Source organism: Anser cygnoides, chromosome 4 (genome assembly GCF_040182565.1).
Source record: "Anser cygnoides isolate HZ-2024a breed goose chromosome 4, Taihu_goose_T2T_genome, whole genome shotgun sequence".
In the NCBI taxonomy this organism is placed as follows: Eukaryota; Metazoa; Chordata; class Aves; order Anseriformes; family Anatidae; genus Anser; species Anser cygnoides.
Genome location: NC_089876.1, coordinates 49,711,896 through 49,730,814, shown reverse-complemented (window position 1 = coordinate 49,730,814; position 18,919 = coordinate 49,711,896). Strand labels below are relative to the sequence as shown.

At 39.0% G+C, this 18,919-nt stretch overlaps 1 protein-coding gene and 1 long non-coding RNA gene across 2 annotated transcripts; one reads left to right on the top strand and one right to left on the bottom strand.

Moving 5' to 3' along the window:
- The first annotated feature begins 1,609 nt into the window (after positions 1-1,609).
- GASK1B (golgi associated kinase 1B) lies at positions 1,610-18,412 on the top strand. The gene is made up of 5 exons (XM_013175211.3): positions 1,610-1,821; positions 2,443-3,729; positions 11,046-11,260; positions 15,829-16,055; positions 16,789-18,412. The coding sequence occupies exons 2-5, from the start codon at positions 2,733-2,735 to the stop codon at positions 16,994-16,996; spliced, it is 1,647 nt and encodes a 548-aa protein (XP_013030665.1). The 5' UTR covers positions 1,610-1,821; positions 2,443-2,732; the 3' UTR covers positions 16,997-18,412.
- On the bottom strand, positions 11,493-14,722 carry LOC106032291 (uncharacterized). The gene is made up of 3 exons (XR_001204760.3): positions 14,586-14,722; positions 13,302-13,407; positions 11,493-11,629 (listed from the first exon to the last, which is right to left on the bottom strand). It is a non-coding gene; the product is annotated as an uncharacterized lncRNA (long non-coding RNA).
- Positions 18,413-18,919: the final 507 nt, after the last annotated feature.

Genomic DNA, 18,919 nt, shown 5'->3' with positions numbered 1-18,919 from the left:
TCTAGATAACCTTTAAAGAATTGTTGTAGGAAGATCGTATAGGTTACAAAAGTTAAAAGAAATGCCATACCAAAGGAAAGCTTTTAGTAACTGGAATTGACTGTATTTCTGAACTGCTTGATTGCCATGGACAGGTCATGGTACAGTCTACGTGCAAGAACTGGACATTCAAAATTAGCTATTGCAGTGTGTTACATTACCAACCCAAGCAACTCTGTGCCATTAGCAATGCAAGTTAAAAATAATAATAATAAAATTTTGCATTAATTGAAAGATGTGCAGTGGTTATAAGCTTCATGATGAATTGCCTGCTTTCAAAATCACCAGTAAGTCGAAACAAAATCCAAAAGGTGTAATTAAATGATCTGTTTATTTTACATTGTTTATGTTTAAAGGGGAAAGCCTATCTTAAGCTTCAAAAGATTGCATGTGTATGTGTAAATATGCTCCATGCCCTGATTTTATCTGCATAATTTGCTGATATTTTGCACTGATATTAAATGGAATATAGGAGGCTATTTTCACTGTAAGTGATTTATGGTCACGGTTGGTCAAAGGGGCTGCAAAGCTGATAACTCTAGCTAACAACCATCCATCTTTCAGCAGGACCCTCAAGCATCTAAGGCTGATCTAATAATGTCTGCATTGGGGAACTTCTTTAAAGTGTGAAAGATATTAAGCAACAGTAGCCATATCTATACTGAGATTTTTGATACACTTGTCTGGAGCTTTTAAAATTAATCAATTAATCTCTCTCTCTCTTTTTTTTTTTTTTTTTTTTTGGGGGGGGGGGGGGGGGGGGGGTGGGATACATCCCTGCAGTTGAATTTGAACTAAAAATTGAGAGAAGAGCTTAAGAGCCAGATAGATTTCTTATGATCTCCATTCCTCCAAGAACTCAGACTTGGAAAAAGCTCTTTTCCTAGTAATGGCTAGGGATCTTGAAGTCTTAACTTGGTAGTACATATTTAGACAAAAAGTAAAGAAAAGTGAGGTCAGTGAAAAAAATCCACTCACAAACTTTTATAAATTCAAATTAGACCCATCTGAAACAGAAACCATTTCCTTAAACAATCTGTTCCCCTTAGAGTATTAATAATGGAGCAGAGAATGTCTCTTTTAGTTTAAATTACAGTAAACAGAGATTTTATTATTTTGTACTTGGACTAGGCAAGGAGTCAGAAGTCATAGCTGCGCCATTGTCTCACTGCTTAACTTTTCACAAGCTGTTAACATCTTACTGCCTTGACTTTTCCATCTGCATAGTGACTGCTGTGCCTCATTTTGGAAAGCACAAATAGAAAACATGCTCCTGTTTAATAGCATGTTAACAGCAGTTTAAAACCACGGTCTGTTTTTCATTTCTCTTCACAAGAACATACAATTCTCAAAAGATCTAAAAGTCAGAAGGCCCTCTTTTTAAAAAGGGAAAACCGTGGAAAGCAGGAATTTCTTCAGTACATCTGCCTGCAGCGCACTAGAGGGCCCTCAGGAGTTAGAAATGGATGGAATGCACTTTTGGAAGGCACATACTTCACAGGACTTTTCATTACAGAATTTAAAATAGAAGTTCTTTTTTTTTTTTTTTTTTTTTTTTTTTAATAACGTGAGGTTCATGTAAGTTTATAGCAGTTCACATGCAAACAACCTCTCAGTACAGTTAGGCTCCAAAGAGTATTTAGCTTGTAATGAAATACCTACATGTGGACCATATTTAAAAATGAAATATGTGCTAGCATACTTCGAGAACGTCAGTTTTACTAAGTTATTTTTGTTAACCTAAGGAGTTTACCAGAACAAAGGATGAGTCAAGCTGAATAGGTAAGAGATTTTAAATTTTACATTTTTATAGCAGTAAGTATACAGTGTGCACTTAATATATCTTTGTTTCTTTGAAAGGGTGTATAAGCCACTGTCATTTTATTTGAAAAACTATATCTAGATCCTATTTTATGGTTTCATGAGAGTGTAAAGAATTAACCATCTTTCTTCTTTAATGGGGGCTTATGAATTATGTGAACTATATTCCTATTAAACTCTAGACATGTGGCACTGCTACTTTCTTTTTGTATTAGAGAATATGTGCATATTTAACTGCTATAGTTATTGGTGGATAATATTTTATAATTTACAGCATTTCCATAACATGAGTTTTAGTAAAGACTCTTGTCTCATAAGAAAAAGATAATGATTTGGGTTTGAAAAGCTTTTCTTCTAATGATGGAATACATCTAGCTGAGATTGCAAATTGAGCCTGTATTTCATGATTTTGGTGTTTAATTTGTATTGTAATTAGAAAGTGAAAGATGTATTCTGTCATGTTTCTGGATTTATGTATACTGTCTCACCTAGAACTTGTCTCTTAAAATATAGAACCACAGATACTGTACAGGAGTAATGAAATGAAATGCTACTATCAGCTCAACTCTTTTCTTTTTGCAGTTTACAAAGGAGAACTTCAGATATTTTAGGCTACAAGTCAGTAAACTTTGCTTACGTAGCTGGCTCCATTCATTCTCTGAAGCCAATCACTTGCCCCGTGGTGGCTGATAAGAATTTAACGGCTTGTAGAGGTGGAGTGTCTGGATCCTTAGTACTGAACACATTCCCAGGCATATCAGTAGCCTCTGTCCATCATCCATGCTGGAAGCTATTTGGAAAAGGAGAAATAGAAATCGGGGAAGGGAAATCATGCATCATCATCATCCTGGCTGGAATGTACGGAAGACTTTATGCTGTTTTCATCATGCGGATTTGCTAGAGAAATGACCTTCTTTGATCAGCCAGGTAAAATCAAAAACTTGTTTATTTGCTGCCTCTGCTCCCCACGGGTGCTGAGGCTGTGGACCTGCAGGCGACCGAGGACAAGGAGGAATCTGCTGGTGGGCACTGCTTGTGTGATCTACCTGGGATTCCTTGTCAGTCAAGTAGGTCACGTTTTACCCCAGCACAGAGGAGGACACCAAAAAATCAGTTCCAGAAGTCTCCAAGATGCAGCTCAAACTCCTTTTCTGGGCATCCCACTGGATGGCACCCTGTCACCACCCAGCTTCCAGGAACCCCAGCTTGGTGGCAATGGGACCTCGGTGCCACACAATGTAGTTTATATCACCCTGCGGTCCAAGCGCAGCAAGCCTGCCAACATCAGAGGCACGGTGAAGCCAAAGCGCAGGAAGAAACATGCAATCCCTTTGTCCTATGGGCAGCACTTTCCGAAAGCCGCTTTCACTGGCCAGGAAGAGACCTTTGTCCAGCAGCCGGGGAGGGCCACACGTGCTGCAGGCGCAAAGGGAGCAGCAATAGCTCCGGAGGCAGGAAAGCACCACCTGGATGAACACAGGCAGAAAGAAATGGCAATCGGGAAGCGAGGTCACCAGAGACCTGGGGGGATTTCTGGAGGTCTAAAGGCACAGCGCCAGGCTGAGGAGAGCAATATCAGGATTTACAGCGAGAGCTCTCCCTCTTGGCTGAGCAAAGAAGATATCCTAAGCATGCGTATGCTGGCAGATTCTCCAATAGAGAGCATCCAAGAAGTACCTTCTCAGAAAGCAGTCCTGGTAGTATTTGAGAGGGGTCCCAGCACCACAGAAGCTGCTTGTAATCGAGGGCACTGTGGCATCATCAAAAGACCTCTTGACATGAGCGAAGTGTTTGCCTTTCATTTGGATAGGATCTTGGGGCTAAACAGGAGCTTACCTTCTGTAAGCAGGAAGTCGGAGTTCTTCCAAGGTAACACATTCCTATGATTTTCAGCTTCCAGATGGGGTGCTGAGGTTTCCTTCCCCTTCCCACATTAACTGCAGGACAGCAGCAGCCTTTAACTCCTGCTAGTCTGAGAACTAATCCAGTTGTTGCAGGGGAGTAAAGCTGATATCTGTCTGCAATTTCTTCCATGTAATTGTCCTGTCCAAAGGATACTGTACCCTGAAATTTAGAATAAATACAATAATTGAGTTGCTCTAACGATTCGCTGTCCATGAGACTATAGAATGCGAAAAAAGAGAGGGAGTCATCTGTAGATCGCATGGCATTGTACAGAATGACTAAAGAGGTGAAAGAAATTCCAGAAGATTACCTGGTGATTCGATGAGCATTTCTGTTTTTTTGTTTGTCTTGTTTTGTTTTCTCATCTCTTAGATTTGACTTCAATAAGATATTATTGAAAGCGAGCACAAGAATTAATCTCTCAAACAGATGGTGTAGGAAAGGTGTTTTGTATTTTGTCAGATAACCTACTTGGAGAGGTAGGGGACTTCCTGAAGAAGCTTAATGCTACTACTGACTCTGGAAACTGTCAATTTTCAAAAAAAATATCTTCCCTCTCCCCTGATAATTCAAAAAATATTACTACATCTCAGTGAATCCAGCTTGACGTTTTGAGGCTCATTACACATACCTTCATTATATATTATGCAGACAGAAATATATACAGGAAATAACGCAGTATGCCGGTTACATGATTGGTTTAAACAATTTTCAGTGCAAATTTTTGCTTTCTATCATATAGTGAAATTAAAGATAGATTTCAGACGTAATGTCAGTTAGAAGTTTACTTCTAACATAGCCATCTTGTTAAACATCTTCAGCGTAACTGCTATTTTTGTACAGTTGCAAATCACAACCCTAAAGGACTACGTTGCATTTTAATGAATCATTGCTGAAGTGGCCAGCTATTTGTTTTTGCTGTTCATTTCTTGCTGCTGAAATTAGCTTATAGAAAATATTTTTATATCGATCCATCTGTCAGAAAAAAAAAAGAAACAATGAACAAGTAATTCAGGAATGACTTTCTAAAATCTGACAGCAGGAGGAGGACCTAGCGATCTCTGATTTGTTCCTACTTTGTAAATCTTCCCTTTGGCAGCCTGTGCAACTGTGTGAATGAATCTCTAGGAATAACAGTTTGGTGGCTTCTGAATATTATTCGTACTTGCAGAGCATGGAAGATACATTATGCCTAGGTTATTTTTAGGCAGGAGATTTATTGCTCTAGAGCTGTCAGGAAGAGTTAAGGTAGTTCGGTTGGAGGAATTGTGCCTGGTGTGGCTGCAGAGCTGACAGACCGCAAGCCCCTGTGAGCGCCCATTAGGCTAATTGTGCATTGTGTCACCCGGTGTCTGTCACCTTGAAGCATGTTTTGGACTGTCTGGGACAGAGAGAGTCATTCTGCTCATTTTAGTTTTCTTTTCCACATAACTGGCTATGTTCCTATAGCAAGAAGAGTGTTGCTAGGTGATGAGAAGAGAAATAACGTTATTTTGGTCCCACTTCATTTTTTCCAGCTAAAGGGTGAACAGAGGATTTGGAACAGTTGCCGTACCTTGTCTCTCTCCATTTCTTTAGCCTCAAAATATGCTGGAGCTCAGATGCCTAGTAGCTACTTGCGCCCATTACTATTTGCATGCTTGTATTTAGCATAATCTTGAAAACACACCTTTGTGTTGAGAAAATGAACAAAAGCATATTCCTAAGAGCAATATGGACACTTAGTGAGCTTATTTCTCTAACTTACTTGCATGCGTTTAGGTTAAGATTAGGTGGGCTCTCCAATGGTTTTTGCAGGGCAGCTTCTGATAATCATGGTTATTCATATGGGAAAGAGAGCAGTGCAGGAGTAGAGATTGTGTGTGTCTACAAATGTACACAGCTTCTGGGCTGACATCTCTCTCCCCACGACACCTCCCTTTAGCTTGCCTCAGTTGTGATGTGATGTAACAAGACATGTTTGATGTAGCATTAAAATCTTAAAAAATGAGCTTCTCAAAACTGTCATTCATTTGTCAGAGCAGTTTCAAAGAACCACTTAGTAAATCCCTGTAGAGGTTTTGTTTCCTTTATTCCCACAATTCCCTCACTGATGTGTTTTCTTTAAAAGCCTAGCGAAATACTGTATGCAATTTCTCTGGCTACTGCCCTTCTCTTTCCTAGTTAATTGTAAACCTTCTTCAGTGTTAACTGGACCTTTTTATGCTCTATATTCTTTTTCCATCATGCATGGAAAAATCGGGCATGGTAACTCTTTCCCTCATATTTTTGCAGTTAATTGATCTAACATAAATAGCCTGGGGAGTACAGGTGAGCAAAGCCCTTGCAAGTTCAGTCTTACAGGCAGAGAGCACAAGTCCGGGTGCACACAAGCACTCATTACTCCTATTGCTAACTACAAGGCATGAACATGCTGTGAGCTCCAAAACACCTATAAACCAAAAAGGATTAGCCTGTAAAGCAACCAAAAAATTATCATAAAGCTCCATCTGTTGTGGAGAAAGCAGAGGATGGCTCTTGTGTGTATGAGTTTTGGTATGGTCACATTAATAACACAGGATGGAGAATCTTTATTATTTGACGGTCCTAACCTAAGGAATAGAGGAGAGACTTCAGTGACCTTGCTTAGTGGCACAGACCAACCTTGGTCACCTTGCAGAGCAGCAAAGTAAAATGACTGCACAGCTTGCCTCTGGCTCAGCAGCAGCGTAGGACGATGCTGGGGTTTGCCAGGGCACGAGTCACTGATGAAGTAACACAGGAGGAGGGGTTTGCTGCTCTTCTGCAGCTCACCACCAAAGGGAGAGGACTTGGGCTCCTTGGACCTTAGTGATGAGGCTGAAGTCTTTGCTCAGCTTTTGGTACACAGCACAGCAACTGCTGCACAGTTTTGTTGCATCTCTTGCTTAAGGCCTGAGCTACTGCATGCCAATTACCACCCCTCTTCCCCCCCAGTTTTCTGATGTGGTAAATGTGGCTAATTATGTTTGATCCTGTGCCGAAAGGAGCAAGCACAGGTGTACTCAGTCCAGTGGGGCTTCTTAGCTGAGGATTGAGCTGACTATTTGCCAGAACTTTTTGTTCCTGAAAAGTGCAAGAAGCTCTTCCTCTGAGTAACAACCCTTCATGGTTAGTTTAGTGCAAGCAGACGAATGACACGTGATAGACAGCTCCACTAGGTACACTTGTCGTTTTGCTTTATTGGCTTCCATGTGATTAATGGAGCCATAGATTTTCCTGTTATACCCTGCACTATCAGCCTGCCTTGGCCATCCCACCATGAGTTGTGCAAAAGCAGGTAAGGGTAATATGAATCATTAATGTTAGGGCAAAATAGGGAGTAATAAAAATCTGGCATTGCTTTATGCATTCAGAATACTCTAAAGCGCTTCAATTTGTCTGTCCCGGTGTTCTACCAACCCAAACAACTTATACCATAATGCTGTACCTCTCAGAGAAGTACCAGTGGGTATATTTCCAGTATTTTGTTGGGTAGAGAAGGCTGTGTATGAGCAATAGTGCAGTCCATAGGCTAGAGATCAACAGATTTCATGAACTCCTTAATTTGGACATCCATATGCACATGGGACAGAAACATTGCAAATAAGGTGCAGTAGGAGGAAAAAATAAATAGCCTAACTTCTCCATTCTTCCTGCTTCTGTCCTTTGCATTTGCTCTCAGAATTTCATCTAAAACAAACTCTCAAGTTGAAATAATGCTCTGTATCAGTACCCCTCAGCTTTCTACACTAAATTATCCCTTCCTGATACTACATGGGCAACTAAATTGTTCCTTTCAAGTGTGGCAGCGGTAAACTGTACTGCATCACTGCAAACAATGATGAGCTCGAGAAAGGGCTTTAAGCACCTCATGAAAGACCTGCTTTCTTTATTGAAGCTCTCTTGGGAACGTTTGAAAGTATTTCTTTCAAAGTCGGAAAAAATGCTGTGGATATAAGTTAGTACACAATATGGTATGATAACATTTGCAAAAGTATTTATGCAAATATGCTTAAAAAGCATGTAGACCATTTTTAAAGTGATATGGTGTCTGGATATCTAAGATGATACTGATACAGAAGCCAAGCTGGGGAACGTTACCTAACTGTGAATGAAGCAGTTTGAGCACCTTGGGGCAGTCTAGCCTCAGCAACCTGAGGTTTCCCTTGTGTTAGCTTACTCAGCCCAGGATTCCCTGACACAGTGGACCCTAAGGGCCAAAGGAATTTTTAGAAATATTTTGGTGCTGAAAAATCCATATGAATTACTAGGAAGCTGGTTCCAGTACAAGTTTCGAAAGACTTTTCCGTGAAATTTTGCAGATCTTTTCATCTTTAGGTAGCCAACTGGTTAAATGAGTCTAAAACAGCAGACGAAAAGAAAATGAAGTCAATCTGCTTTGAAGCCAAGCTTCACCGGTGCTGTCACAGTATTTCCTTCTCTCATGGTGGGTTTATCAGAAGTTATTTCAGACCCCAGGTCCTTCAGTTACAAGCAGCAGTGGCATCCTTGGTTGCTGGAGCTGCAGCAGCAGCAAAGCATTAACCTTCTGTGTTACCATATAAAACTGCAGAGGAAAGAGGCCCTCCCAGAACAATTGGATGTATTCTGACATGTGCTGGACCCCTTTAGTTCTGGCTGTCAGACTGGGAGCTCCTGGTCAGGCCTTGCTTTCCATTGCTCAGTTTACTTCAGCCCCATGCTTGGGAGCTCTGAAGCAGAACAACTCTCCCTACCTCGCTGGGGTCATGCCAATTCATGCAGCTATTAATCAACCCCCTTATCTGCTTTAATTCAGCATCTTCATATTTTTCCTGCCAGTGTCAAAAAATTGAGTCACTGCTCTTTACTGAAGCTGCTGTTTCATATTCCTGTAATTCAATTTATATTACAGAGTTGAAAGATTTTATTTTGGCTCATCTTTTCTGCTCCCATTTCCTCTGAAATGCAAACATTTCCTGGATTTAGCCTTGGTCTGTTAACATTGTTTTTGTGTCTTAATGGAAACTGGCAAGATATTATTCATATTTTTCAAGTATTTATGTTACTATTGTTTATCATGTCCCTTTTGGATAGACAGGAGATGTTTGTTTTGTTAGAAGACAGTTTGTGTGTTTGGCTTGTGGAAAAATTTTGCAAGTAGTTACATAAGCTGCTGTCAGAGATACAAAAATAAAAGATCAGATTTGGTCCTGAAGGACACTGTCCTTTGCTTTTTGGTGGCAGTTCTTATTGCTTGTATGATTTCTCCCACTGGTTTGGTAGAGTAGCCTAGCTAATAGTTGACCTGACTTGGCTAAAATCATCTACAATGTCAGTGATGGAGCTAGAGTGAGAGAGATTGGGAAACGGCCAGGGTTTCTGAATTTGAATTCTTAAATGCTTATTCAAGCATCTCCGTAGAGAAGCCTGATTTTTCAGGAGTGCTCAACACTCCCCCCCCCCCCCCCCCCCCCCCCCCCCCCCCTCCGAGAAAAGATGCTGGTGCACAATGCTGATAAAGGAAGTACTGATGATAGTGAAAGAGAGACTGATATTCCTAACAAAAGGACACCACCTGGGTTCCTAAGAAACCATCAGGCAATGGAGAGGGGAGTTGAAGAGGCGGAGAGCTGCATCTTGGTTTAGTTTGAGGACTACCTTGTATGCACATGTTGTGTCAGAGAGAAGATCAAATACATTCTGGTGTTTGAGAAGATTTTGCTTTTCTCTACTTTTCCTAATGAAACTGAACACACATTTGAGCTTGACTGCATGTGGGGTCTTATCATGCTTTTTTTGGCAACAAAAAGGTAGATCTTTACGTATGATTCACTGCTAATTCTGGACAAAGAATTTCCTACCTGTTTCAGATCAGTCAGCATCCACTGAAGAAAGTGCTTTTTGATTCAGCTCAGTGGAGATCCATCAGCAATTCATTCTGCTTACAGATAGAACATTTGCATTGGCTTTTTTTTTTTTTAACCTTCCTGCTTGTCACGGATGCCAATTTTCTCTGTACAGACATCTGTCCAGGTTGCCTCTGGAGAAGTTGCCATGAAGCTCATTGCTTTCATGAGAGATTGAGCGCTTCTTTTCAGATGCATCTTTGGGTCCAAGTGCATACAGAAGACACAGTTTGTCTCTCTACGGGCTGCATATAACTATCCCATGAGTTATACAACTGTGGTGTTTAGGTTTATTGACATTCAAGACAAATATAAATAAATTCTAAAGCTTTGCACATGTTCCAACACCTGTTATTTATTAGCTGACAGCTCTGCAGTTGAATGGTTCCTCCTGTCCATACCAAGACATTGTATCCTGGCCTTCTGTCTACACCCAAAAATATAAATATTTTCTTTGTTTTAAAGTGTGTACAAACCGCAGTCAGTCCTGGATCCTTGACTGCTTAAGGCAGCAACAGAAGCATTGAGTCAGCAATGAAATAGAAAGTACCACTTTCCTAAAGAGGATACACATGCCTGTTATTTGATATTGAGTGAAATGTATTTTAGCGTATTTTAAATTCTTTGCAGAGGCTACTTCCCACTAAATACTACAAACACTTGAATTCACCAAAGCTAAGACACTTGACTTACCAGTTTCAGGAAAAAGTGGAATATTCTTTACAGAGAAAAAGAATTAAAGAATGTGGCCATAATCATTGTAGAAAAAAAGCTAGCTCGTGTTATAGTTGTATAATAAAAGAAATACTTGTCAAAGTGTTTATTCATGCTAGGTTCATATTCTACAGTATTCTCATACATCATTTCAGGATTGTGAAATCATACATTATAGGCATACAATACCAAAAGAAAACAGTATAAATCCACTTTGAGTATAGGATTTGTAATCTTTTTATGCCCATTACCCAGGAAAACACCCTTTGAGAGAAGTTTTCAGCTCTTGTAAATCATCATCAATTCACTGCAGTGAGGGAAACCTAGAGCATTGGTTCACAACAGCATTGTAGGCTCTAAGTCTACCTATGAACTTTGTAATAGTTTGGTTTAATATATGACTTCTTACATTAATCTCCTGCTTCAAAGAGAAAAAAGTCTTCTGTACACTGAAGGCAGTTACAATGTCTGTTCTTTGTCCATTCCTGTGGTGGCTGGTTTTAGATGTGGAATAAGACCACATTAACCAAAGGATGTCAAGTTATTTGTCTGTGGCATTTTTTTTTTCTGCCACATCTGTAAAATGCTATAATTATTGATGCTTAGGCAATGTCTAAAGAAAGATCAAGCAAGTCTGTATAGCTCCAGTATAGCAATTATTTGTTTTTCCTTTTTCAGCTGGTCAAGCCTGTCCTGTTATTCTCTGGGATTCCTCACTGAGTCCAACAGATAACAATACCCATTCTTCAGTGAGATTAACCTGGGGGAGATATCAGCAACTATTGAAGCAGAAATGCTGGCAGAATGGTAAAGTTCCCAAAGTTGAGTGGGGCTGTACTGAAATCCACCATCATGAATGGTCCAAGATGGCACTCTTTGATTTTCTTCTGCAGGTAAAACATTTATAGAACACAGTTATCTGCCTCAAAAGTCACATGAGCACACAGGACTGTTAGAAAAGTAATTTTAGTTTGTTTTAAGATTGGGGAAAGATGAATTTGCACAATTTGAAGTCATTTGTTTATGATTAAAATGTTCAAAACTCAGCTTGTAATCATGGAAAAATCAGGAACTTGACTGACTCATTTTCCAAAAGAGGAAGCAAAGGCTTTTGTCTTGAAACATCTTGTTTTTATTTCACCTTTGAGTCAGGCATACTGTTTCTCCTTGACTCCTTTCACTGGACATGGTCCTTGACTGCTCACAACTGCAAAGCTCTGTTCTCATGATGAGAAAGGGTTCAGCTGCTTGGTTTTAGTCAACTGAAATATGGATCAAGACAATAGTTGTAGTGGTAAATTTTCTGCCTTTTAAAAAAATTTACCAGTGACTTAGTGTTTAGACTTAATGAGGAAGGAGTAGAGCAGTAACTGATGAACAACAAAGCTGCTGTTCTTCAGTTAGGTTTTGCACATAAGGATTAGTTCTCTAAATAATACCATGCCAGGGCTTTGCCTTGTGGTATTATGACACCACATGACCACAGTTACAATAATTATACAGTAGAATATTAATACTGGAGTACCTGCATATGGATGGCAGCTAATTTTAAACCTTCCTGAGATACAGCACTGTTTCCAATCACCCCTGCCTGCCAGACAGGTCAGAGTTGCTAAGCCTCCTGCAGCACTTACTGGTTTATATAATGCTATCTGTATTTAAAACTACAGTAAGCACTAGTTTTGTGCACTGCATTCGAGTTGCATATAATTCAGCTTTTTAGAGTTGCATTTCTTGAAATACAGAAATCATGCCTTGCTTTATGCATAGTCTATCCCTGCCTTTCTCAGTTCTGTTACAGGATGAATGATGCTTCAATTTTTTTTGCCTGAAAATTGCATTTCTATAGACTTGTTAAACATAGAGCATGAAATTCTTCTCTAAAAATATACTGTCACTTGTCTGATGACTCCATCTTTAGTTCCACTATGAGCAAATAACCCTTTGAAACTGGTATAAGGTCATACGTGGGTTTTTTTGGTACTAAACATAGTAATACCCATATAGAAATAGTACATAATGCATCAGTTTTAATATTTTCATGCCATTGTTTTTGTTTCTGAACAGTTTGAGAATTCACATGAATTCTGTATTTTTCTTATTATTTTAAAGTCCCCTAAGACAAGTTTTTAAACTTCATAATAGAAATCTTATTATCCAGAAGGAGAGGTCAGCTGAAATAAAGTACAACAGGATAGAACTGTACACAAAAAAAATTGCCCTCATTTGTATCTGGTGTCAGTTTATGCTTCCAGTTGCCTACCAAAGAAGATAGTACATACCAGAAAGTGAGTGAAAGAAGGTCTTACAGTTCAAAGGTTAAAATTTTACCTGTGCTCTCAGACTTTAGTCTATCAGCACATTACAGGATTCTAACATGAAAAATGCTAAGAAGGGTTTCCAATTTTAAAATGCCAAGCTATGGTGTGTAGCCCTAATAGAAGCGAGGATTCCAGTAGTTTTGTTTAATAGTCTAAATAAATAAGCAACTTTGTTTAATAGACTAATTATCTTGCAAATGCTGCTTGTGGGTACAAATGTTTATACTGTTATCATACATATTAATGTTGGACCTGATGATCTCTTGAGGACCCTTCTAACCTGGGTTGCTTTATACCACCAGGTAACTAGTTTTGAGTGGAAAACTTCAAGCTTTTCAATGATTTCAGTCTTCAGTTATGGTAAAGAATATGTGGCTTTATGCACCAAGAGGTTTTCCTGTCTCTAGTTATTTCCATGTTGATCTGCCCACCTCTAGACTGGAAAAGGCCAAAAAACCTTCTAACACCTTTCTTATGTATGGTTTTGTGCAGACATATGTACAAAAAAAAAAATCAAAGTTCTTAGGAGTTTGCTCCAGGAGGTCTCAATTGCAATATCCTGTTAAAAAGCTGCCTGCATCAGCAAGGTAATTAGAGCCTCCATGGAACCTACCTGGATCTGCAGTTCCCCCAGAAAAGCCACATCAATACACTACTGCAGGTGAATTTTCTCCTCTTGTGCATATAAGATGGAACCAGAATCAATGATGCAGAAAAAGCTAAAGAGAGTTTTAAGAATCATTAAAATACACATTACAATGTGCTTACCATGACTGTGGTGCAAAGATAACCGAACAGCTTAGACTTTGAAGAGCATAAACATCAAGATAACAAGATAGTGTTCAAGATATTCAGAGGACATTGATTATAATAGTCTGAAATTAATCATAGCAGAAACTGGGCTTAATATCAATAAAAATACCTTAACAGTGCCAAGTCTAGTGTGGTAAGCTACAGAACATTGATAAAAACTGCTTCATGAATTTTTCAGAAAGAGTACTGGTGAGAAGTATTCCCTGTTAAACATGCTTCCATCAGAATGGCTTTGGTGCCCTTAAAGAGATTCCTATCTTCTGAATTCAAATAACAAATAATATAAAACATAGGAGCAAGCTGAAAAATGCTTGTGTTTGACCTTTACTTGTCTTCAAGAACTCAGGTAAAGTAAGGACATTAAAAGTAAAAATTATTTTTTTAATTATGGAGTTTTGAAGCACTCATGTACATACATAAATATATAACAAATCAGTGTTAAACTGTTAAGGTTGCAACATCAGCTCCAGAGTATCCCAGTGTTCTGCCTTAACACTAACAGAAGGCATTATGAAGAGGCTGTCTGCAAAAACATGATCTCCTCATCTATTTAATGCATGTAATGAGGTGTGGTGAAGACGAATTAGGGCTATGCATCAAAGGAGTCTGTAAATCTCTATTTCACTTTTTGGCAAAACTTAGAATAAATTAAATGAGAAATGAGCTACAACACTGCAAACAACAGGGGCTCTTGGGCTTGAAGATGCTGAATGCTGCTCAGCAAGGAAGAGAGAGAAATCCATTCCTTTCCTCAGGATTTTCTCAGCTGAAAATAAACACTGGCAGCAAGACCAGTGGCAATAGTGCTATGTAAGAGAACACAAACAACTCTTGGACTTTCATCTGATGAAAAAACATAGGAGGCCTTTCTAACTTTAAGCACAGCTCTAAATCATGAGAAGTCACAACACTTCATTTCAGTGGGGTGTCAAAAATTTAGACTAACTTTAGAAGGTTTCATGTTTACATGAGTGTTATTATTTTTATGCTTAGAGCAGTTTTAAGAGTTAGCAGCACACAGTGAACAAGGAGAGGAAAAAAAAAACATTAATTAGATACTCATTAAGCCTTGGAGGCATCTTACCTGTCTTCTGCTCTGCAAACACCTGTGAGCAAGAACAGGGGTGCTCCCCAGGGGAAGCCAGGGCAGGACATCCACACAGCGTGGCTGGTCCTATGGCCCAAGAGGCAGCCCAGAAGGAATGACAGTGGGTCCCTCAGGTAGCTCAGTGAGCATCAGGCAGAGACAAGGTGGCAATCCAGCTCCAAGGTCACCAAGCAACAATTCAGGAGCACCAGGTAACAAGATGAGGAACAGGTGCTCCCACAGCAAGGCCCAGAGGAGAACTAGGGGCCTGAGCCTGAACTTGTATAGAGCTCCTGGGCCAGTGGGCAGAGAGAGGGTAGGTGTGGGTGTGGAGGTCCCAGGTGAGGCTGATTAGGCCAATTAAGGCCTATCTGTGCACTCAGGGCCCTGGAAATGCTGGGCATTTATTCTCATCTACACACCAGAGGGTAGAAGTACCTGTGAAGAGTGATTTATCCTTCCCATGCAAGACAGTTATCCTAAAATGGCATCCTTTGCACTGGGGGTGCCTAGTACTTGTCATTGTTTACATAAGAAACAGAAATGACTAGGTCAGGAGAGATGCTTAGCATTTACACCGCTAAAGTTAGACCAGATGTATTCCTCCCAGCTAAGTGCTGTGTGATGAATAAGCGAGCATTTGCGTGTGAAACAATAGCCTGGGCCATAATGTCATTGAAGCATGCACCACAGGGCAGCTCACGGAGGCTTCTCTGTGTTTAGAAATGCACTCCTCATTCCTGCATTTGGTAGGTTCTGGTGACTGACTTAATGTTCCTCTTGCTCATCTTTTCAATAATTTTTTTTTTTTTTGCTTGTGTAAGTCTGATAAAGTCTACAAAATAGAGGCCCTTCGTGTATGTCAGGTTGTGCTATTTCTATTGTGCTCACAGAGAAAATTAAAAAAAAAAACAAAACTACAGCATTTTGGTAAAAACTTGAATTGTATTCCCCATCTTGTTACAAAGTCCTATTGTTCCATTATTTTCAAGGAATGCCTACTGACATAACAAATCATGGCCATCAAATGGATACAATATGTAGCCTGGCAAATTGCTTCTAACAGTATATGAAATTTGGGGACAAGGTCTTTAATGCCATTTCACTGCTCCCTTTAATTATGCTTGTTCTGAGCTTGCTTTCCTGCCAGCTGGGTTAGTGAGCGAAGTCTGACAGTGGCACTGTGCCCCAAATTGTTTGAAGTTGTTTTCAGTCGGCGCTCTGCTGTGCTTGGTTTTAGATCTATAACCGGCTAGACAGAAACTGCTGCGGATTCAAACCTCTGAAGGAAGATTCCTGCATGCAGCAAGGGCTGACGCTGAAATGCAGCAATCAGGATGCTGTCGACCTGACACACATAGTGCAGAGAAGGCATGACCGAAGGCATTTGGCCTTTATAGACAATAATGGTTTCTTTGACAGAAGCGAGGACAATCTTGACTTCAAAATACTGCAAGGAATCAATGAGTAAGTTTTAAGTTATTAGTTTTGTAAAAAGATGGATAATTTCTTCCTGGTTTTGCAGTTGGAAGGAAAATCTCTCCTTAGCATTTAGTAGGAATAAAGTACTGCTCACAAAGGGTGCCTGGGTACTTGGTGTAGAAGAGATTTGTCCTGCTCCCTAAGCTGCGTGACAGATACTATTACTGTGTCAGTGTTACATTAACTCCAGGTTTCTTCTGCCAGGTCCTTGGGGAGATCTAATTTGTCAGTGAAGCTTAGTTATGTTTACCCTAAACACACTTTCAGTTAGCATCTGCATCTGCAGATGCAACCTGTAGCATCTGCAAGTTGCCAGGGCCTTACAGAACAGATTCATGCCTTACCTATAAAGGCATGACTGATGTAACACAGGAAAGTCTGAACTCCACTAATGTAAACTTGTTTCTGTGGAAACCTCTTCTGTAAGCAATTTGCACTGCTCTGAGTTACCATACTATAATCAAAAAGCAAGGGACACTAAGTTACTGTAATAAATATCATCAGCCCATGAAGCATTTTGTGAATTACAGGATGTCTAAAAATGTATGAGTAATTCTACTTGTGTAAAAGATACAATTAACATGCATATGATTAGTCATGCATGGACTTCCTCTCCTGAGTCGCAGTCTATATTCATAAGATCAATTGCTAAACCACAACATGATTATTGCAATTCAGAGTGATGGTAAAACTGATGATTTTCTTTGTGCTTTTCCAGATTCCCTGAATCTGCAGTTTCAGTGCTGAGGAGCCAGCGTTTACGGGAGAAGTTGCTTCAGTCTTTGTTCCTTGACAAAGTATACTGGGAGAGCCAAGGAGGCAGGAAAGGAATTGAAAAGCTTATTGATGTAATAGAAAGGAGGTCCAAAATTCTTCTTACTTATATAAATGCACATGGAGCCAAAGTATTGCCCATGAATGAATGAGCTTCTGAGGGACAGTCTTTAAAAATTTTTGTGTGAGGCAAAAACTGACAGCAAAATTGATTTACTTCATAGGCTTATTTAATTTTTATTTTTCCAAACTTTCAAGTTTATTTTTAAATAAGAAGTCTTACGTGGCTTAAAAGCATCATTTAAATGTCAGCTGCAGCTCAACACAGTGCAGTTCTATGTCACCAGTGAAATGAAATGAAAAAAAGTTAAATAGTACAATAAATGATGTAGTAATGTGCACACACCATGAACACTCCTTCTGTTAATATGTTTGAGAATTAGCAACAGTATTTTCAGTACATTAGTCTGGATTACTCTTACTGTCATCATTCAAGTCAGTAAAAGTTTTATTGCAAATTTAAATGGGAACAGAGATTTAAGGCACTTAACACATCGATGAAAACTGCCATCACATCTACATACTGAAACATACCTAGTACAGGAATTTATCTTTTTGATTAAGAACACTAAAATTCCAGCATTTCCCAATGTATTTTATTTTGATCTTTTGAAATCTAAGGACTAGATTCAACTCTTTTAAATGCAGGTATATTTCTATTGGATGTGAATAAAATTTAGATTCAGAGTGAGGAGAGCATGGCTTTAACAATAATAATTAATTTGACAAATGCAGTTTTTCCCTGTACAGTATGGAGTACACTTTGTCATGAGTCATTTGTTACAACGTACTATTTTCAGTATGGATTGGTCTGATGTGTGGATAGATTGTCTGATATTTCTGTCTATTGATTAGCTAGGTGTTACTCACAGAATCATCCTTTGGTATTACTATTTCTTTTTTAGCTATTTAGCTTTAGCTTTGTGCAAATACGTTGCTAAAGTAAGTATACACATTTTGTTTTTGCAATGTTCTTGACATGATTTTTTAGAATACTAACGAAAGGCAGATGCAATAATGATGTGAGCATTGTTAAAATCAGAACAGAAAATGTTGTTTGTGCTGCTTGCTCAGCTTTTGCCAGCAATTCAGGCTCAGGTTTTCTGTTAAGATTGACCATTGTGGGGTGATGATTCCAGCTGATGACTTGCCCCAAGTTTTCATACAGGTAAGGTTGTTAGAGAAGCTTGGACAAGCACTTTAGATTCTTAGCCTCAATCTGTTCCAGCAAATACTCTGTTCCAAAAGTAAAATATCAACTGATATAGTCTGTCCTCACATATACTTTCTACCTGTCTGTTTAAAAAAGTTCTTACTGTCTTTCTAAAGGAATATATATGATCTTTTTGCCATGAGATGGTGGCAGAAGTTGAATGGTTTCGTAGCTACTCTTGTCTTCATGTATAGTAAAAAAACCATAAGGTGTATAACATTTAAAAAATATCATTGAAAGTGCTTGTGTAATATTATTGTTTGTCATTATGAGAAACTAAAATGTTTAATATTCATGTTAATGTGGTTGGTGAATTTAATGTCTTAAATAACTACAATTCCACTGCAGCTAAAACAGATTTTCATTCTTAGTATCAAAAGAGCTATTAACAAGAATTGCATTACTAGAAGAAATAGATCTCATTAAGAGCTTGGCCATCTAAATAATCTTTTATTTTATTCTGTCAGTAAAGGGCAGATACATTTGTAAAAACTTCCTAGAACTTACCAATTACCTTGAGAGGCCATCTTTTAGAGTGCCTTGGACTTTTTGATTGCACCAAAGTAGAATCATATTGGGTTTTCATATTATCCCTTTCTTAAAATATTGTAACAAATTAGCCAGGTAATTTCTATCACAGAAATAAAGATGTTACTGTAGCTTGCATTTTGACCTGAGCCTAGAGAAAGAAATAATTCTCTCAACCCATTTCACATGGAATTCCTGTTGTATTTATCATGATTTTCAGTCTTTGGTGACTGTTACAATCAATTTGTCCCGTTTTCTAGCCTATCTCACAGTT

Coding starts and splice junctions, on each gene's coding strand:
- GASK1B (XM_013175211.3), top strand. CDS start 2,733: ATGCTGTTTTCATCATGCGGATTTGCTAGAGAAATGACCTTCTTTGAT. Junction 11,261..15,828: donor TCTTTGATTTTCTTCTGCAG/GTAAAACATTTA, acceptor GCTTGGTTTTAG/ATCTATAACCGGCTAGACAG. Junction 16,056..16,788: donor ATACTGCAAGGAATCAATGA/GTAAGTTTTAAG, acceptor GTGCTTTTCCAG/ATTCCCTGAATCTGCAGTTT.